Source organism: Arvicanthis niloticus, chromosome 1, assembly GCF_011762505.2.
Source record: "Arvicanthis niloticus isolate mArvNil1 chromosome 1, mArvNil1.pat.X, whole genome shotgun sequence".
NCBI lineage: Eukaryota > Metazoa > Chordata > Mammalia > Rodentia > Muridae > Arvicanthis > Arvicanthis niloticus.
In genome coordinates this window covers 72,710,811-72,732,737 of record NC_047658.1, presented here as the reverse complement: position 1 = coordinate 72,732,737, position 21,927 = coordinate 72,710,811, and the positions used below count along the sequence as shown (strand labels likewise).

Here is a 21,927-nt window from a genome sequence, read left to right as displayed (position 1 = left end):
ATAAACTCTGTTTCTGGAGAAGTAAACAAAATTTTTTAAGTACTGAAAATTTTCATGTTTTTAAAAAATTCATTCTTCTCTCATATAATGCCTTCTGTCTACAGTTTTTCCTCCCACCACTCACTCATTCCAGCTCCCCATCCCACTTCTCATCTACTCCAGATCCAGTCCTCTTCTGTTTTTCTTCAGAAAAGAGCAGGCTTCTCCGTGATATATATATATATATATATATATATATATATATATATATATATATATATATATCTCACAACAAGATATAATAAGGATAGGCACAAACCTCCATTCATGGGGCAGCAAGGTAACCCATAGGAGAAAAATAATCCCAAGAGCAGACAAAAGAGTCAGTGACACCCCCACTTCCACTGTTAGGAGTCACACATAGACACAAAGCTACAAAAGCATGAAGTACAGGGAACTAGTGTAGCCCCATGCAGGCTCTGTGATTGTCACTTCAGGTTCAGTGAGCCCATGGGAACACTGATTAGTTGATTCTGTGAGCTATGTTCTCCTGGTATCCTTGCAAGTATATTAAGTATATGTATATTATTTATTTTTGCCACATATTTATTCCAAATGTTTATTGTCATATAATATATGTAGAATACAGTTTATAACTTCATTTCTTTATATCAGTTATTTATTTTGAGCTGGAGAGATGTTTTGCTGTTTCTCTAAATTTTTATCTATTAATTGCTTTTTTGAAATTTAATTCATAGAACAGATGCTCCAACATTTTGAAGTAGAGAGAGTGTCCAGGTGTTCAGAGGTCTCTATAAATTGGCCAAGTTTTAGAAGCTATGCTTTGTGCTTCCCACAATTATAGTTAATTCAGTCATTCTGGATTTCTGACGGGGTTGAAAACTTATAGCTATTTACCTTGAGAGAAAAGATTTGAGTAGATGGTCGTCAACTGACATTCATCCTAAAGCCAGGTTCAGAACTAAATGTTTTAGTTAGGATAGATGACAGAGGTGCTGGTTAGTCAACAAAAGGATGGACTGCGTATTAGGACTATCCTGTACCTCACTGGTACAAATTGGCATAATTATGCTCTAATTGTATTTTGAGAGAAAAGTTTCATTTTAACAGGAAGGGTGATATGTAGGAGGAGCTAAGGTGGGAGGAGTACTGAGAGGAAGAGAAGGAGTAAGAAGAGGAGAAGAAGAAGGAGAGGAGAAGCTAGGTGATGAAAGAGAGAAAGAGGGGGGAGACAGGGAGGCAGATGTTCATGTATCTCCACCAGTCAAAGATAGTTGTTATATCTAGGTTGGGTAGTGGGTTACACCTCTGATTGAACAATACCAAACTTATAAAGCCTATGATTTACATTTTTAAACAAATGTATAAATGCAAAAAGGAAAATGGGGCATGGGATAGGGGTTTTCTAACGGGGGGGGAATGGGGAAAGGGGATGGCATCTGAAGTATAAATAAAATATCTAATAAAAAATAAATAAATAAAAAGAAATTTAATTCACTTACTTTTAATTATCTATTTGTTTTTAATTCATTTTATTTTATAGATATGAGTGTCTTTTCTTCATATATGAATTTTCAACAAGTATATGCATTCTACCCACAGAAATGAGAAAAAGGTGTCAGCTTCCCTGAACCTGAAGTTACCTGAAGTTGTGAACCATGGTCTGTATGATAGAAACCAAACTCAGGACTCTTGCAAGAGTAACAAGTGCTCATAATCACTGATACATCTCTCTATTCTCCTAAGTTACAAACAGATGATTTATACACACATACTCATATACAAACATAGGTACACAACTGAAAAATTCAAAGGTTATACTGGAACAAAGTGCAAATAGTACTGCCTGATGGCAATGAATGAATTAGAAGTATATAAGAAATTATTTAGAATAAAAATATTTTAATAAGTTATTATTAGCATAGTAATCACATTGAAGTCTAATTTCATTACATCTTACTTATTATTATCTTAAAATATAAGGAAAACTAAACAATAAGAATGACATAAGATAAGCAATAATTAAAATGAACCCATATATGAATTACCATATGAAATATAAGTTAGGTAGCTCCTGAAAATCTATTTTCTTGTTCTCAGAAATACTTTGAATTATAAAACATTATTGTGGTTTTTGATAGTATGCTGGGTAAAATAATCTTTATTGGTCTCATTTTAAACATCAAAGTTTGTAGTGAGTTAAAATGTCCTTTAACATAATTATAGGTCATATTTATTTTCATATTGTAAAATGTTAGTTAATCTGTTGAACATTTTAAAAACTGAATTCCTTTTTGAGAATTTCATATATGAACACTGTATTTACATAATTTTCCCCTTTCTCTTCTTCCTCCCACTTTTCCCAACCCCCCATACTTTTTGAATACATCTTATTGCTTAATTATTGTTTATATATGTATACATGCATACCTATATATGTTTATACAAATATTAATAAATAAAGCATTTTGGGAAAAAATATAAGTTAGGGCAATCAGTAAATAACTAATGCTTTTATTTTTAAAAAATAAACTGCATGTATTGCAGAATAAAGATATTTAAACACAGGAAGATATGAGGTATATAATAGAAATCAAACATAACAGAGATGACGACATGATATCAATCTTATTCTGTATAACTGTATAGTTTTTATTTCAGTCTATCTATAATTGTGGAATTGAATCTCTTCATGTTCCATGAGGAGGAGTTGAAACCCTACAGTGAGCACAGAGCCCAAACCTTAGCCATTTCTATAAGGTAACAGCCTTTTGTGTAAGGCAGTAAGTGTCTGGAAGATCACTACTGACATCCATGATCTAGAAGAAAGATCTGTGCCACCCGCTTTCGAATGACCATGTTTTTTACTCCATAGACAATAGGGTTGAGAGCAGGAGGCAAGAGGAGGTAGATGGTTGACAGAAGAATGTGAGTGGAGGGAACAACATGGCCAAAACGATGGCTAAAAAAGGAGAAAAAAGCAAGAATATAAAACTCTAGAAAAACAAAGATATGAGCTGTGCAGGTGTTAAAGGCTTTGAGCCGTGCCTCCTTCTGTTGAAGGCGAAAAACAGCCTGGAAAATCAGGGCATATGATATGAGGATAAAAATCATGTCAAATCCCAGAATGCTAAACCCCACAAAGAGACCACATATCTTATTAACCTGCACATCATCTGCTGCAAGCTTCACCACAGCCATGTGTTCACAGTAGGAGTGGGCAATTTGAATGGATCGAAAATGGTGCAGTCTTTTTATTAGGATGGGTAACAGGCCTACTAGCACTACTGCTCGAATTACTACCACCACTATCATCCGGCCTAGAATTGAAGGTGTCAGGATAGATGTGTGTCTCAGGGGATCACAGATGGCAATGTAGCGATCAAAAGCCATTGCCAACAGAATGCCAGACTCCATGCACTGCAAAGTATGGATGAAGAACAGCTGAGCTAGGCAGGCATCAAAGGCCATGGAATAAGCCCTGAACCAAAATATGGCCAACATTTTGGGGGCAATGGCTGCACAAAGTCCTATGTCTGTAGCTGCCAGCACAGCCAGGAAGATGTACATGGGCTGGTGTAAGCTACGCTCAGCTGGGATGATGATTAATAAAACAATATTTCCCAAAACAGCCACCAGACACACGGTAAAGAATGGAAATCCAATCCAAAACTGTGCATGCTCTAGTCCAGGAATTCCAATCAATATGACAGTTCCGGGATTCAGATATGTCATGTTGTTCAGATTCATGGAGCTCAGCATTCTGTCTTCTCACCCCTGAGCATGATATTTGAAAAGAAGAATGGTGGAGGAAGATGAAAATATCTGTCTTTAATTGAGCTCATTCTCTGTCAGAGTAGTACTCAACCTCAGTGTACTTATAACAAAGATCGTGGTCTCCAGTAGCTCTTTGTTCCGTTGATCATGAAAGGTCTATGATGCTTGTCAATTGTACAAGAGGAAGATGCTCACTTGAAGACTTCTATAATGACATGAAAGAGGCAAAATTTCAAGTGTCTGGATTTCAGAACTTTTTTTTACATGCAAATACACCAGTGAGAGCACTGTTTTACCTAGTACTGACCATCACTTGTTTGCTTGAAAGTTCCCATTTTCTGTTCTTTGTTCTAGAAGCCAACCCGTGTTCAGCAAACTGAGAAATTATTTTGAGTTTGAATTCTTAGAAGAGACCTCTGCCGCATGATCCCATGAGAGCATCATTTATGAGCTAATCTGCCCCTAGCACAATATTATTCTGATCACTGTCATCTGTTCCCATGGGGAATTTTGGACAGACTTTTAATCATCTTAAAATTAGTCTTTATATCAACATATTGAATAGTTTGTGGCTTCTCTAAACAGTGGTTGTGATTATAAGAGAATGGTACAATACAGTGTTCCTTTAATGGATCAGATTTTTTATTGTTCTTCAGTAGAACATTAGAAAGTGAATCAAACATGTACTGAGTCAGTTTGAATGAAAGTGAAAAAACATCAGTCCTCATGGAGAAAAAAGACCAATGTTTCTGTCGTGAACCAATTCAAACTCACAGTATCTACATGTAGACTTTTGAGTGACCATTGGCTATTTCAGTTGTATTTGGTGACTTGGCTGTGGATGATTTAACTTTTCCTCAGTATTAGGTTAGACTACCTGTTATAGACAAGAGGAAGTCTACAAGAGAATCTTTAAGACAAAGTGTGCAGGATGGAAGCACTGTGTCTGGGCAAGTCTTACCTGTTTTAAAAGTGGAAGTATCTGCTAAACCTCAGGACAATATCACACCCAGGTAGCTCCTCCAACTAGGGCTAATATCTAATTCTCTACTGCAAAATGTCTAATTTTTAAGAACCTAAATATGGATCACCCATGATCAGGGTCTTGATGTAGAAAACATAAAGTGTCACATGTATGTTATAGTTTTGACAGTCAAGAATATCTGGATATTTTTGAAATTTTCCCCAAATCCAGATGAAAGGTATACAGCAACACAGACTTCAGGTTGTTCACTGCCACAAAGTGCTTGTAGGTTAGTGTGAACTTTGGTTTTGAATAATCTAGTCTCCTGTCCCAGTGGAGGTATTGTAGCCCACAGCTCTCTAAAAGACAGCAGAAAGCACAAACCTCAGGTCAGTGTGTACAACACTTGCAAGATCATAGATATTTTTATTGTTTTATGATGTCTCTCTAGGGGAATATAGGCATTGTTTCTCACCTGAAAATTTTTCTATAGAAACTGGAAGCAAAAACTTAGAGCTGCTGTGGACCTCTGAGGCTTTGGTGTTTTGTATGCTTGGGGAACTAGTTTCTCTTACTGCCCAGCTACTTTCAGCCCTTGGGTTAGCTCTGAGGTATGTCAGGAGTGTGGACATTGCTGTTCACTTCAGAGCTTCAAAAGGCTTCTAGCTGGCAGAAGTTTTTTTTTTTTTTGACAGAAGTCATCAAACATGTGCCTATCTGCTGTGGAAGTGTGAGGAGCTTTGACTTCAATTATTTTTATCAGATTGTAAGCTGTTCAAGCTGATTATTTATACCATTGTTTTAAAGACTAGTTAGTGCATGTTTATTAGAACACAGCAGATTATAATGAAACTGTTCTAAATGTACATGAACATTATGAAAATATTTTGCTGATTCTAAAGTTTTATGGGAAGTTTTTGTGATAATTTGAGAATTGTATTTGTTTGAATCAAGTGGAAAAAAGAATGAAATATGGCCTCAAAACAGGTAATTTAAGTAAAAAGAAATTTTCTTGAAAAATATTTTAATATAATGCATATTCACTTTTTGTGGAGGAGATCTAATTACTTAGCAAATCCTTTCCCCCTTTTAATCATGTTTTTAAATCTGTCTTTTTAAAAATATTTAGAATTTTTCTGCAGACTTCTCATATATAAGCACTGACCCCAATATCTTCCATAGATGATTTATTTTTATCTACTCATATCAAGATCCTCATAAGAGAAAAATTATGAAATGTCAGTTGATTATTCTCCCTTTTCTTCCCTGCATGACATTTATGTGGACTCTATCAGTTAGGCATAGACTTCACTTTTACATTGTAAGCATTTATGGGAGAATGAAAATAATACGAAGTACAAATCCTTTCATAAACAGGAGATGGAAGAACTCTGAGCTCCTGATTGTACCTACTCAGTCACAACACTAGTCAATGGACTATGCTCAAGCTTCTTCAGAGACAATTATCAGCTTATCCTGAAATACTCCTTTTACATCTTAAAATTTTTATAGAGTTGTGGAGATCATCACAATTGAGTATAGACCAGAAAGCTAGTTTAGGTCTAGCTATTTTGGAGTCTATAAGTACAATAATGTATTTTGTAATTATTCATAAAAACATAACCAAGAACTGCATTAGTCCTAAATACGCAAACTCAATCTCCTTAGTCTGTTTACTGTTAATTTTATCAATTTAAAAGGGAAAATGTGGGGGAGTATACGAGTGGGCTTAGAGGAATGAATTGGAAGGGAGAAATTAAATAATCATATGATATACTCAAAAATTTTTACAAACCAAAGACACATGAATCCAATAAATTTAAAATATTCTTGTAATATGAAAAAATAATAAACACAGAGAAAACAGGAAAAGCAATTGAATCAAGTACTCTTAAAATATTTTTATCATATTTTTACTAAAATAAACACCTGTCATTCCCACTTGAAAATCTGTAGAGAGAAAAACATACCTGGTAAGGCTGGAGCCTGGACTGGCTTAGGCTGGGTGTATTCACACAAAGTTTCAACACATTTAGATGTTGCTAAAAGAGCCACTGCACTTTCCACTACAGCATGAGCCAAGATAATCCTTTATATCTAACTCTCCAAGAGGGTTGTCATCTTCATGAATCATATCTTCGTTTTCCTTAAACAAATTACCATCAAGACATACACTTTCAGCTTCACTTATATTTTAAAATCAAAGTGTTTTCATTAGTATAAGAATAGGAACTTTATAGTCTTGCATCATAGCATTGGGATTCTGAACACTGCAATAGCAAGGTCAAGTAAACATGAGCAATAGAGATATTTTAATATATGGCTATCAAAACTAAATATGTTTTCTACACTGTGCCATCTGCCAAGACCTGGAGCTAAAGTAGATGAGTAGCAACTGTTTTTATAAGTGCACAAGTGCTGCCTACCATCAACTGCAATCAAATATTTAATGATGCCAATTCTGTTTGGCAACATTTTCCAGTGATTTTCGTGTGTGTGTGTGTGTGTGTGTGTGTGTGTGTGTGTGTGTGTGTGCGCCTGTGTGAATTCATGTGTTACACGTGGGTAATCAAATTCTTGTAAATGCCAAGAAAGAATTAAACTACAAGAGTAAACCACATCCCATAACTTTACTTTTAAATACAATTAAAATCTAATTCTTCATGTTTTTTTTTTAAAGTTCCCACTATTGGAACATCAGAAAATTTGTCATTCCATTTTGTAAGGTCACCAGATTTTTATTACACCATTGTTTTGCTCTGCTCTTACTGTGGTTATTTTTAAATCCTTGCAACCACTCAGAGCATAATACCATAATACATGATACTGAAAATACAATGTTATCCAAAAGAAGAGTCTAAACTCTTCTTTTTTGTCAACTCACACTCAGAAATAAATAAGCTACCTCTACAAACTGTTAGATTAAAATCAAATGAGGCATATTATAATCGTTGTACCTTTTTTTTTTTCCTGTTGGGTCATCTGGTGAGTTTGTTGGTTTCCTGAGACACAGTCTCAAGTTATCCAGATGTCTCTAGCTAAAGACCTCAAACTCATGGTCCTTCTCTTTCCTCCTTTCACATGCTGGAGTAGTCAGTGTTAGCCACTGTGCCTGAATCTATGCATCTTTCTCCAGGACACTCACAGTCCTTGAAAGAGCTTTATTTAAATTATTTGTACCATTTCCTTAATATTGTTTGTTGCTAAGTGACACATATATATGTTTTCATTAGGGATTTTACTAATTCCCTAGGTAGAAAGTGCCATATATCATTAAAGATTATGCCTTTATGCAATTATGCCAATAATTAGCAGACATTTAAAATGCTGAGTTTAGGAAGTCACTCATTTTTCCTATGAAACAGATAACACTGTTAACCAAAAAAAAAAAAAAAAAAAAAAAAAAAAAAAAAAAATCTGCCTTTATCTGTCAAGTTCCCAGGCAACACCATCATGATGATGCTATAACATTTGAACAAGTAGTTCACAACCTGTTTTCTTAGAAACTTTATTTCCCTCAGAAAAAAAAAAAGACTCAATTTCCTGATACTCTTGACCCTGAGGGATCATCACGGATGGATTTGTGTTCAATATTTCAACATTCTGACATTTATCCAGTTTCACAATAATTTGTTAAGGCTCAGGATACAAACAAAATTAACTCTCTAGGGAATTAAACATATTATATTCAAATTCTAACAATTTTCATCTTTTTAAAAATTTATTCTTCTGTCATGCAATACACCCTGACCAGTTTCCCCACCCACTACTTCTACCAGCTTCCCCCTCTGACTTTCCTTCTTCTCCAGATACAGTCCTCTTCTCTTTTCCTTCAGAAAAAAGCAGGCTTCTCAGGGATATCAAACAAACAGGGCAGAAGATACAGTATCTTGTATTGTTCCTTGCCTAGGTAGGCACCCTCATATCAGGAATGGGCAAGGCAACTCAGTGGGAAATAAGAAATCCCAAGAGCAGACAAAGAGTCAGAGACAACCCTATTTCTACTGTTAGGAGTTCCACATAGACACCGGACCTAGCACAGACCCACGTAGACTCTACGAGACATTTTAATTTAATTCAGTGTATCCTAAGCCTTCACAGATTATTGTGAAACTGGATAAATATCAGAATGTTGAAATATTAAACACAAATCCATAGTCTCACAGAGCTTTTAGTCTCACATAGACTCCAGTCTCAGGACCTATGTTAGCCCTGCATAGTTGACTCGGTGAGCAGTGGCTTACTGGTGTCCTTGACCCATTTGGCTCATACAATTCTTCCTTCCTCTTCTGAAGGACTTCTTTACTATCTTTGTTCTACTTTTTTTCTTCCTTTCTTTGAAGTTTACCTATGATTTTATTATTCCTCCAGGTTTCACTTCTGTTTTAGTTTTTCTACTTCATTTAATTGTTTGAAGTTGTCTCATCAATCTCTGACTTCTACCAAAATTTTCTTTTGTCTATTACCTCTCATTTCTCATATGTGAAAATAAACAATATTAATATAATTTTATTACTTCCCTAAATATATTTAATTTACAACCGTAAAATAGAACATCATGGTTTATTTTTCAAATAACACATTATTGTTTTTATTTTTCTATCTACTGATAGGTTCCAAACAAATTAATGATATCTTTATTATTTCCCAATAATTCTATTTTTTTTTGTATTTAGTCATGGCAAACAGAATGCAATTCTGTAGTAAGATAAATGTGTTAACTTTACAACAGCTCTTATACAATAGTACTACAGTAATACTAACCAAAAAGGTCGCGTGAGTGTAACAAGCTTGTAATATAAGGTTTGTACCCTCAAAATATTATTCCTCGTACATAATAAATAAACATTAAAAGATTTAACAGATTAATAAAGAGTCTGCTCAGTCATCATTTGTTATTAATTGTGGGAAACACTGTAAGAAAGTGATGTGTAAGTTTTAAGACATAGGAGCTGGAGAGATGGCTATGTGGTTAAGTTGCGCACCTGGATTCAATTTCCAACAACCATATTGTTGAGAACCGCACTAGCCCCATGTTGGGGCGCCAAAAAATGTTGGGGCCTAGGCTGGCCCACTTTGGGCGGCCTAAAATATTGTGGCTCTCTCCACTCCACACTTGGCGGCCACTGTATCCCGGCCCAAGCTGCCACTTTGGTCCTCGGGTCAGGGTTCAGCAAGAGAGAGAGTGAGGATGGACTCGAAGAATGGAGACCAGACAAAGTGTGATTCAATCCCGTTTATTCTTCAGTCTCTCTTCCTAGTCTAAGTCCCAAGTCTTGAGTTCCTAGTTCCTAGTTCCTAGTTGTACTCTTCCTAGTTCCTAGTTGTACTCAATTTGTTCTCTTCCAAGTGTCTAATGTCTAATCCCACTCCTAGTGTCTGAATCTCTGTTACTCCAAATTGTTCTCCTAGTTGTACTCTCTAAAGTGTCTGATTCTCTGAAGTCTCTTCTGTCTGCCTCTCACCTTTATATGTCTCACTTCTAAGCCATGCCTTTTGGTCACGCCTTTAATCATGCCCTTAGGTCTTGTCTCTAAATCTGATCTCTAAGTCACACTCTTAAGTCACACACCTTTAATCTCACACACCTTTAATCTCACACACCTTTAATCTCTCACACCCAAGGAAAGTCCTGGGTATCTAAAGCAAGATGTTATCAGAGTGTGCTCAGTTGTTGTAGGCTATTGTAATCCAAGTCTCATGACAGAGTATATGGCTCAAGATAGCTGCAAAGCTGATAGCCGCTTTCTGCTAAAAGTGGGCTCCCAACACCATATGGTGTCTCAACCATCTATAACCTCAGTTCTAGGTTGTTAGGATCTGACTTTAAGCAGAAAAAAGTGGCTAGAAAGCAGCTATCAACTTTGCAGCCATTGGGAACCATATACCCTGATAGAGACTTGTTTTTCAATAGCCTACAACAGCTGAAGCACACTCTGATAAATATCTAGTTTATCCCACATAGCTTGTTTTGTTGTTTAGTGACCCCAGCTGCATGGTAAAATGTTTCCACCTGTGTTCTCTTGCTTGTGCTTATAAATACCCAGGATTTCCTTGTAGTGGTGTGGTTGTGGTGGTGGTCAGTAGGAGGTGTGAATATAGTCTGTGGGAGACAGTAAAGGAGACTTGACTACAGATCCTCTGGCTTGTCTCTATTCTCCACGTCTCTTCCCCCTCCATCCCCGACTCTCTCTCTTGACCAGAGCACTTATCTCCAAAGCGTGGGGCAGTGTAGACAGCAAATTAGTAGCCCCAAAGTGTGGGGCAGTACGGGCCTCAACACTAGGTTATCCAACAAGCATGCATAAGGTTTACATACATGCATGCAAGCAGAACAACCATATAAAGTGAAAAAAACTTAAAGGATGTTGCATATTTACTCAACCATGCAACTACACCCATTCATATATATCACATATATATCACAATCAATCAAATATACATTTACATATACATATATATGTATATTTGTGAGTCATGGTCTAAGGAGTCCAAGCTGGCTTGAACTCTCTCTGGAATGCAAGAAGGACTTGAATCTCTGTTTTTCTCTACCTCATTTTCCTGAGTATGTAGGAACACAAGTCTGTGCATCTACTACTCAGATATCTGAACCCACATGACAGACATCATGATTTACCACGATTAAGAAATACTAGAAAAACATGAAATCATCATTGAAAAACTTCAATTGGATTTAGAGGAAAAAGATAAACAATGTACTTTATTTGCAATGAATTCTTAGTCAACATTGTATTGAAGTTATAAGTGACACAGGAAGGAAAGAATATCAAGAAATATTTCATAATATTATAAAAAAAAAAGTCTGAAATTAAAATAGGATGATACTTCCACAAGTCTGTTCCCAAAGGAAATGTGAGAATGCATCCTGATTTTGATGTGCTCCTCATCCAGTTGAAGTAGTTTGCCCATTTCCTTCATTTTCTCTGAAGTTTTTATGAGAAACTGGTAATCAGACTGGACCTGATGATTTTGAAACATTTACTAAAATGGCCTTTCAATATTTTTTTTGTTTATAAACCAAAATAAATTGATTAGATTTAAAATTCAAAAACACTTACTTGCATTTGTGAGATAAATACTACTTAGAATATAAGGTCATGTCAACTTCAAATTCATAAACTTAATCATTTTTAAAAGTAAGTTTATGAAAGGCTTTATTGTCTTGTTTTATTTTCATATGAAACTTGTTTCTAATTTTGGTATTATAGTAGCATCTACAGCAGAAATTGGAAGGGACTCAGAGATAGATATAAGGATTAAATATCATTTTTAAGATTTATTTATTTTATTTATATGAATATTCTGTAGCTGTCTTCAGACACACTGGAAGAAGGCATCAGATCCCATTAGAGATGGTTGTGAGCCACCATGTGGTTGCTGGGATTTGAACTCAGGACCTCTGGAAGAGCAGTCAGTGCTCTTAACCACTGAGCCATCTCTCCAGCCCCAAGGATTAAATATCTTAAAGGCATCAATAACTTTGTGCAATTAAAGAGAACCAGATAAATAATAGTGATACTGGAAGAGAAATGGGTACTTAAAGTATATGGCTCAAAATATTGACTCAAGAGTCATTTTTAAAGATATGTGTGGCACCAAAATTATTTTTCTTTTTATAATCTTATACAGTTTCTGCTACTGACGTAGTAAACATAATTTTCCACATATTAGAAAATATTTTCCTACCTTGTCCTGATTTCATTCCTCTATGTTCTCTAGCTCTCACTAAAAACCAAAGGTTAAGGCCTATGCCATGAGAGGGAGTCTTGCATGACCCTGCATAGATGACCAGGAACCAGAGGCTGGGCAGTCCAAAAACCCAAGAGCTAAAGAGGTCAAGGACATGAGAAAATAGCCACAGAATCAACTAAGCAAGGCTCATAGGGGACCATAAGTCTGAAGTGACAATCACAGACCCTACATGGGTCTGATCTAGGTCCTCTGCATATATGTTATGGTTGTTAGCTTGGTATTCTCGTGGAACTCCTAACAGTGGGCATGGGAGATGTCTTTGACTCTTTGGCTTGCTCTTGAGACCATTTTCCACCTCCTGAGTTCCCTGCTCGAGGCTTGATATGAAGGTTTTTGCCTAGTCTAATTATAAATTATTATGCCATGTTTGGTTGATATCCCTGAGAGGCCTGCTGCTTCTCTCTCTCTCTCTCTCTCTCTCTCTCTCTCTCTCTCTCTCTCTCTCTCAAGGGAAATGGAAAAGGAGGAGGAAATATGATGGAAAGGCAACTGGAAAGAGTCAGGAGAGAAGCAAGAAACTTTTAAAGTCAAAGTAGACATTTTGTAAAAGAATCATTGAGTGATGACTCTGTGGTAATATCTGAAGCACAGGAATGCCCCTTGATTGAGTTGTCTGTTATAAAACACTGAGAAATACAAATGCTGAAAAACAGTCTGACAGCATTTATTAACCTCTGATAATTGATCTACTCTTTCTTTACAAATATTTTTATGACTCCCTCTCTAATTTGTTTTGTCCTCACTCCATAAATGACTGGATTTAAACATGGAGGGACAACCACATAGAGATTGGCCAAGAGGATATGAATGTAACGAGGAACATTTCTACCAAACCTATGAGTCATAAAAGAGAAAAATGCTGGTGTATAAAAGGCTAAGATGACACAGACATGGGAACCACATGTGCTAAGGGCTTTGTGTCTGGCATCCCTGGAAGGAAGGCAAAAAACAGCCTGTAGGATCCAAGCATAGGAGAGAGCAATGAGAATTAAATCAAATATCAGAGCAGCAATGGTGAATAAGCCATAGATGATGTTTATCCTTATGCTGGCGCAGGCTAGACGAGCTATCCCCATATGTTCACAGTAGGTATGAGGAATAATGTAGTGTCCACAAAAGGGCAGGCGTTTTAGGAGGGGACAAAAAGGGATGACAAGAAGGACAGGTCTCCCTATTACAACAGATGCCATGACAGCTACCACCTTGTTGGTGAGAATAGAGGTATACCGAAGTGGGTAACAGATGGCAACAAAACGGTCAATTGCCATGGCCAGGAGTACAACAGATTCCATGCCTGTGTAAGTGTGGATGAAGAACATTTGGATGAGGCAGCCTTCAAAGCTTATCTCCCTAAGGTTGAACCAGAAGATACCCAGCATCTTGGGAATAGTGGAAGTAGAGAGGCCAAGATCAATGAAAGAGAGGAGGGCAAGGAAGTAGAACATGGGCTGGTGAAGACTCTGCTCATTCTTGATCACACAGAGGATTGTGAAATTCCCCACGAGTGCTATCAAATAAACAACAAAGAAAGGGAATGCTATCCAGACATGGAAAGTTTCCAGCCCAGGAATGCCCAGTAGATAAAAGAAAGAAGGGTGTGAACCAGTTTCATTAATAGAGGACATCCTTCTCGGACTTTCAGGAGACTATCTACAATATTTCTTCAGTATTTCTGGGAAGAGATAAGAAAATACATGAAAGGTGTTGATTAGTTTATATAGTGACCTATCAAGTAAATGCTTAAAAGCATAATTAGAGAAAAATCAAACAGCAATTAACTATAAGAGCTATTCAAATAATCAGCAATTCCATTTAACATTATATGAAGAATGTGGGAATTAGAAAAGGAGGAGGAGGGATGAGATAGGAGATTAGTGGGGGGAATGAGAAAAGGGTATAACATCTGAAATATAAATAAATACAATATTGAATATAAAAAGAAACTCTTTCTTGACAACAGCAAGGTTATGATTAACAATTCCCCTTAGTTCATTCTTTTTCAAACTTCTCAACTACACAAAATGCTATTCATGGAGGATACTTTTAAATAGTTATTTCTTTTATAACACTTTCAAACCACCTGGGTTCAGTCATATTACAGAAGAACATCTAAATACTATACAAAAGAAAAGGAGACATTACAATAGGAAGAGACTGGAACTTTATCTGTCATCCCAAGGCCCTTGTCTTTAGGTTTTGCCCAGATGGTCAATAGTTTAAAACACTTCCAACCAACATATCAGAATTAATTTTTATTTTGTAATAACAATAGATATATTCTAAATCTACCCTTAAAAGCATCATGGACAACGATATGCATTAAAAATTTTCAGGATTGAAGAATAAGGAATAAAAAAATGACAATTGAAAAATGAAGGGCAAACAAGGAACCTAGAAAACATCAGAAAAAAACACATAATTACATGCAACTTGATTTATTTTTAAAGTTGTTTTACTTATTTACCTCAAGTCTAGCTTACAAAATTTATTATTTTTTTACATTTCTAGAACATATTTAATATTTTTAATTTAAAATAGTCTTTTAAAAATAACAAAAATAAACAAATCTTTTAAAATACTAATATTTTTAGATTCAACATAGGAAAATGCATTTTATCATCTAATGAAAACTATCATTTTTTAAGACAGAAGAGGCAATAACTATGAAATTAATCTATTTTATCTTCCCAAATTTTTGTTGTTTTGTTTTTTGAGACAGGGTTTCTCTGTGTAGTTCTGGCTGTCCTAGAACTCACTCTGTAGACCAGGCTGGCCTCGAACTCAGAAATCTGCCTGCCTCTGCCTCCCAAGTGCTGGGATTAAAGGAGTGCACCACCACCGCCCAGCAAAAAGAATTTTTTTTAGAGCATATAAATATATCTTCAAAATATTTTTAAAGGCAATGGGGAGAAATAAAAGGGTTAAATTGACATTTTACAAGAAAAAAATATATAAATTATTGAAATTATCCAAATTGTCAGGTATCTGTAATTAGTAATAATAATAAACACATAATGACATGGTGTCCAAAATTGAAAAGCAGAGCAGCTAGATTTGAGATGATGGAACAGTGGGCTTTCTGATAAACTCAGGAAAATGGAAAAAGCAAAGTTGAAGCTAAGATTTATGGCACCTTGCAATTTTAATAATATTTTATATCCATTAATTTACAAAGAAATTAAATTCCAAAATTATTTCCCAAGACAGAAGAGATATATACATCTAAAGAATAACACAATATTCATACCAGCTTTGTTCATGACCGTTCCAATGTGGAAATAACTCAAAACACCTGCCAATAAGGAAATAATTTATATAAAGAGAACCTATTTGACAGTATGAATTAGTTATTAACTCAAATGCATAAATAAATATTGAGTCATTATACTTAGTTAATATACCTTTAATTACAAAATTTACTTAACATGCCACATATTACCCAATATGTATGAATTTTTACAAAGGAAAATTAAACTGTGTTGTATCAGATGAGTTGTCAAGAGTTAAGAGGAGTCAGGGGTAGACTTGAAATGGACTAGATTTCTTAAATCTAGGTGCTAGATTTAAGTTAATGAAAAAAATTACTTATTTTATGCTACTGTAAAGTACCTGTCAAAAATGTATGAATATGTGTACATTTATACATTGGTAAGTTTCATTTAGAATAAGTCAAATTCAAGACAGGACAAAAGTGTGGGAGGTTTGTGATTTTTTTCATACACTTCTCTGTTCCTATGAGTTCATCTGTTACACTCCAACTAGAAAGTAGATTATGTTGAGGTTATCTTTCTGTGCCTTAACATAATGGCCTAAAAAACCATCCATATTGTTGAGAACAATATTCCCTTCTTTTGTAAGGGTATCTATTCATCTGTCTGTCTGTCTGTCTATCTATCTATCTATGTATCTAAATATCTATCTCTGTATCTGTCATTGTTAAAACCCAAGATAATATTATTGTGTGTTTAAAATTCTCCATAGAAAGTTGGTTTAAAGTGTAGGTCTCATCATGATAAGTATAAATATTAACCTTTCATAACACATACTATACAATTTGCTTTAACTAAGTCTCATACTTTACAGTGAGTTTTAGAGATTGTATATTTTACCTGAATAGACATTATTTTCACTCAAGTAATAAAACAAAAAGATCCTAAATCTAGATTGCCTTTTTTTCTTAGTCACATTATGAAAATATAAAATAAATATCCTAAAAGACTAAATGTTATACAATTGTTATGTTTTGATTTTGAATGTACCTTTTATTTATGGTATAGTTCTTATTTGTACTGGGTATTTATCTCCTTCATATTTTTTATTTTGCTGTCATTAAGGGACAATTTCCCTATCAACCTATTCATTATACTGACTCTGATTCTAGGATTGCACACATTTGGTGTCTATAGCAATATTATTCTATATATGAGATTGAATAACAGTCTACATCTAAATTTTAAAACACATATCAATAGTATATTAATTATTTTTAAATTTTAACATCCAAGGATTAAGAGTTAAAATGCCTCCACAGTTCTTGGAGTTCATTGCCCTTCGACTGATATCATCTTTACAAATTAAAGCAACATCACCCCACACTCCTCCTCCTTACACACCTATCTCAACAGTGCTATAGGTGTGTACTTACTTGAAAATATCATGCTTCAACATATCCTCTCACTAGATCTTTCTGATCCATTCTGTCTTATTCACTTATGGACTCTACATCCACATAAATTCCTTTACTCTAACATGGATGCTTGACACAGTTTGGGTCTAGACAAATATACATTTACAACTTCACTCTGTCACTTATTAATGACCTTGAACAAATAATTTCTCAGGTCTTCCTTTTTTTTTTTTTATCTGTAAAGGCTGTAACCATATCATGAACATGGCTGTATACAGGAGGCTGAGTAAAATGCCTTAACGCCAAGGCTTTGTTCACAATAGGAGGGAATACATTTTCATTATTGTCATTCAAGGGCATAGTTACAGTTCTAACATCCTATTTGCAAGAAAAATGCATCATGCCAACTATGCAGACAAAAACTCACTGTGTGAACTGAGTCCACATCATTCTGTGTAGGTTGAAAACAAAGATGGCCAGTTAGATTAGGAGCCAGTACTTTAAATTATCATTCAAAGCACAGATTGTTTATTTAGTCAAGTGACAAATGGAACAACTATTTAAGAATCCTTTATGGACACTTATTTAGAAAAAAAAAAATCTTTCCAGGAAAAATGGATAAATCTCCTAAATTACATTGTGAAACCAATAACATATATGCAAGTCTTGACTCTATTTGAACAAAATAAGACTGACTCAAATTGGCACTTTATCACACAAACTGCACTCAAAATGAAATTCACCTACAGCCTTTCAGAATCTGTCCCATTCACATATATTAACACAGAGATTAGAGCCCATACTGCAAGGTCATATTTAGGACGTTCTCCATTAAAGCCATCCCAAGTATATCCAAGAGATCACTAAAACTCAACATTGATTGGGGCTCTGGACACCAGGCACTCACCAAGGCCCTTGTCAGAGAAGACTCTGCTTGCCTTGTCTACAGCCTTCTTCTCCATAATGAAAGCTAGAACAAAGTGAGATGAGACTTTTAGCTGTGTTGCTAACTAGGACTACCTGATACGACCTCCAGTAAGTTCTCTTCATCCACTGTGTGGGGCCAAATCACCTTCTGTAAGACATTTTAGTGGGAGGCACAACATAGGCTCAAGACCTGGGCTCTCTGATCAAGGAGGACAAAGTGTTGCCTATTCCCACAGTGGAAGGAAGCCCAGGAATCCAGTTTCCAGGCTTCTCCGGGTGTATACATTATGAAGAGAAGAGAACTCCCTAGGGAAACCAGTTTAGCTCAGTCTATTCAGGAACTGAATGTATCTGAGAGCTGTATCATGCCATTGGAATTCTACAGTTTCAAAACTCCTCTGAGGATTCTGGAATCTCTTTTGAATTTTGCTTCAAAGGAACATCATTTTTTATGTAGTTAACTTTTATTTATGGCTTTATGCCCCTTAATTTCTGTAATTATTTTAATCATAGTCTTTTATATTTGGAATAATATTTTCAAATATATCTTTGCCATTTTATGCATTTTTCTGACATCAAGTCAATGTACAGCACTTTTTATAATTCCATTTTGAATTATAAATATCATGCTAATTACAAAACTTTCTTAACATCTGATTGCTTATTTTATACTTTATTGCTACATTAAGTCATATCAGAGAGATGATAGAAATTTACCTGAAACCAAGTCATTTCAAAATCTAAAGTTTTTGTTTTATTTCTAAGGTATTTTTAAATATTTTCTTATTTTTTATTGAAAATAAATTATTCTCTCATACAATACATCCTGACCACAGTTTCTCTTCACTCCAGTCCTTCCAAATACCCCTTTCCTTCCCATTCCTCTAGACTCACTTTCTGTCCTTTTCTTCTTGAGATAAGAGCAGACATCCAAGACATGACTTCCTGACAGGACAAAACAAGATATAAAACAAGGTAAAAGCCCTCATACTGAAACTGGACAAGGCAACCTAATTGAAAGAGAAGAGCTTCAAGAACAAGCAAAAGAATCAGAAACACACCTGGTCTCACTGGTTGGAGTCACACAAGACTCCTAGGCTAATAGCCATAACATATACAGAGAACCTGGTATTGTAGGCCATGCTTGCTGCTTCAGTCTCTATGAGCCCATGTGAGCCCTGCTTAACTGCTATGGTGGGCCATGTTTTCCTGGTGTTCTCCATCCCCTCTGACCTGCGATATGGTCCTCCAATCTCGGACAGGAGATACCTGATGGGGAGTTTCAATTTAGACTCTCTGTTCAAATTGTCTGGATGTGGGTCTCTGTACCCACTCCCATCTGCTGCTGGATGAAGCCTCTCTGACTTCATGACTACATGAAACAGTAAATCTATAGAGTATCATTAAGAATTATTTCATTGTTTGCTTGGATTTTGTTGTTGTTGTTGTTGTTGTTAGTGGTGGTGGTGGTGGTAGTGGTGGTGGTGGTGGTTTTTTGATTGTTTGTTCATTTTGGTTTTGTTTTGTTTTTTTGCCATTTATGTTTAGTTGTACCTTAGGTCTCTGATATATCTAGTTTCTGGTTCCTAGCCATCCAGGAAGTATAGGGTATAGATGCCTTCTCCTGGCATGGGCTCAAGTTAAACTAAACTTTTGTTGGCTGCTCCCACAAGTTCTATGCTACTGTTACCCTAGCAAATTTTGTAGGTAGGATAAATTGTAGGCAGAGGATTTCATGGCTGGATTAGTGTCCAGGTTTCTCTGTCCATAGCCTATAGGATACCTGTAACTGTGGGCTTTTCTACCTCCACCCAAGTTCCCAAAATAATGACCCTGAGACATATTATGAATAAGCGCTTAGGCCATAGGCCTTTCCTGATTCCCTGGCTAGCTTGTACGTTATCCCATTTATTCTATTCTAAGTCCTGAAGTGTGTTTAGTCTCTCTTTTCAGTTTCATGCACCTATCTCCATTAATGTTCAGCGAAATCCCCTGTTCCTCCAACTCTATTCCAAAATCTTCTATAGTGAAATTTCCACCTCCCTATTTCCTGCCTTAGCTCATAGGCAAATAACCTTTTACTGACATGTAAAGCTCCCACCCCTTGTACAAAAGATTCTCTCTACAGGCATCTTCTCAAGCCAAAAAGACAAGAAAGTAAGGGTGAAGTGTCCATGGAAGGCACGAGCTTGACTCCTCTATGCTCAATGAGCTACACCCACCCATCTCAAAATTTTTAACCCATAATTGTTCCTATTTGAAAGAAAGACAGGGGCAAAAAAAAGGAGCAGATACTGAAGGAAAGGTCATTCAGAGATCACTCCACCTAGGGATCCATCCCATCTACAGACACCAAACCCCAACTTTATTGGTGATGGAAAGAAGCTCTTCCTAACAGGAGCCTGATATGGCTGTCCCCTGAGAGGTTCTGCCAGCACCTGACTAATTCAGATGCAGATACAGCCAACCATTGGACTGAGCATGGGGACCCCAATGGAGAGCTAGGGGAAGGACTGAAGGAGCTGAAAAGGATTGAACCCCATAGGAAGAACAATATCAACTAACCAACCAGACCACTCAGAGACTCAGTTCCCAGACCACTCAGTTCCCAGAGACTAAACCATCAGCCAAAAAGTATACATGGAGGAATCCATGGCTCCAGATATATACATAGTAGAGGATGGCCTCATCTGGCATCAATGGGAGAGGAAACCCTTGGTCCTGTGGAGGCTTGATGCCCCAGTGTAGGGGAATGCTAGAGCAGTGAGGCAGGAGTGGGTGAGTGGGTGGAACAGCACTCTCATAAAGGCAAAGAGGAGGGGAGATGTGATGGGGTGTTTGTGAAAGGGAAGCTAAGAAGGAGGAAATCATTTGAAATATAAAAAAATAAAATGATTAATAAAAACAAAATGTTGTTCTCAGCAATAGGGCTCCACTGTTTGTGGAGAGTAACCTTCTGTCCTACATCAACCTAGGTTGTTCAGGATTCTCCATAGAATTCCTTTGGCTAACAATTCAACTGAGTGTAACCCAATCTCACCACTGGAAGCCTTGTGTGGCTACAAAAGATGGACAGTTGAAACTCCATATTTTCTATTACTAGGCATCATTACCAGGGGTACACTCATAGATTCCAGGAAGTTTCCACTGCATTAGGTTTCCACACCACTCCCCCAATGCTCCCCAATTCCAGATGTCTCTCTCTGATCTCTCTCCATTCCTCCCTCAAACTGATCCTTCTAGATTCTGTCACCTCCCACTTCCAGTCCACCAGCAAAATTCAGGTATCGTCCTCACACACCCCTCTCAAATTGATAGCCCTTTTCTTTAAATTTTATTGCTCTGTGTATGTGTGCATGTGTGGGGGGGACAGACAAAGAGAGAGACAAACACAGAGACAGACAGAGAAAGAGAATGAGAGAGCGCTAAACAGCTATGTGAGATGTTTAAAATCTGAATCTTGACTCAAAAAAGTGAACAACCCAAAGTACCAAGTATAGTTCTGAAAAACTTAAGTGGTCAGAAAACATTACCTACTATCTCATTAGCAATATTGGTTAGGTTTTTAAAATTGTTTTCATGTTTCTTTTTTTTTAAATCATTTTATTCATTTACATGCCAAATGACATCCCTCTTCTCGGCCTTCCCCTCCACAAACCCCCAATCTGGTTCCCTCTCCCCTTTGCCTCTATGCTCCTCCACGCACTCACACACTCCTGCCTCACTTCTGTAGCATCCCCCTACTCTGGGGCATCAAGCCTCCACAGGATCAAGGGCCTCCCCTCCCATTGATCTCAGATAAGGCCATCCTCTGTTGCATATGTAGCTGGATCCATGGATCCTTCCATGTGTACTCTTT

At 36.3% G+C, this 21,927-nt stretch overlaps 2 protein-coding genes across 3 annotated transcripts; both read right to left on the bottom strand.

Moving 5' to 3' along the window:
- Window positions 1–1,601: 1,601 nt before the first annotated feature.
- On the bottom strand, window positions 1,602–7,880 carry LOC117693907 (olfactory receptor 52A1-like). The gene is made up of 3 exons (XM_076911736.1): window positions 7,699–7,880; window positions 6,712–6,887; window positions 1,602–3,982 (listed from the first exon to the last, which is right to left on the bottom strand). The coding sequence occupies exon 3, from the start codon at window positions 3,760–3,762 to the stop codon at window positions 2,803–2,805; it is 960 nt and encodes a 319-aa protein (XP_076767851.1). The 5' UTR covers window positions 3,763–3,982; window positions 6,712–6,887; window positions 7,699–7,880; the 3' UTR covers window positions 1,602–2,802.
- Window positions 7,881–11,510: 3,630 nt separating this feature from the next.
- On the bottom strand, window positions 11,511–18,318 carry LOC117718106 (olfactory receptor 52E4-like). Of its 2 annotated transcripts, XM_076939562.1 has the most exons (4): window positions 18,214–18,318; window positions 18,049–18,111; window positions 15,762–15,806; window positions 11,511–14,186 (listed from the first exon to the last, which is right to left on the bottom strand). In XM_076939562.1, the coding sequence occupies exon 4, from the start codon at window positions 14,137–14,139 to the stop codon at window positions 13,201–13,203; it is 939 nt and encodes a 312-aa protein (XP_076795677.1). In that variant the 5' UTR covers window positions 14,140–14,186; window positions 15,762–15,806; window positions 18,049–18,111; window positions 18,214–18,318; the 3' UTR covers window positions 11,511–13,200. The 2 variants fall into 2 exon arrangements, with proteins under 2 accessions (XP_076795677.1, XP_076795679.1); XM_076939564.1 differs by lacking the exons at window positions 18,049–18,111; window positions 18,214–18,318 and having other exon boundaries at window positions 15,762–16,453.
- Window positions 18,319–21,927: the final 3,609 nt, after the last annotated feature.

Coding starts and splice junctions, on each gene's coding strand:
- LOC117718106 (XM_076939562.1), bottom strand. CDS start 14,139: ATGTCCTCTATTAATGAAACTGGTTCACACCCTTCTTTCTTTTATCTA.
- LOC117693907 (XM_076911736.1), bottom strand. CDS start 3,762: ATGCTGAGCTCCATGAATCTGAACAACATGACATATCTGAATCCCGGA.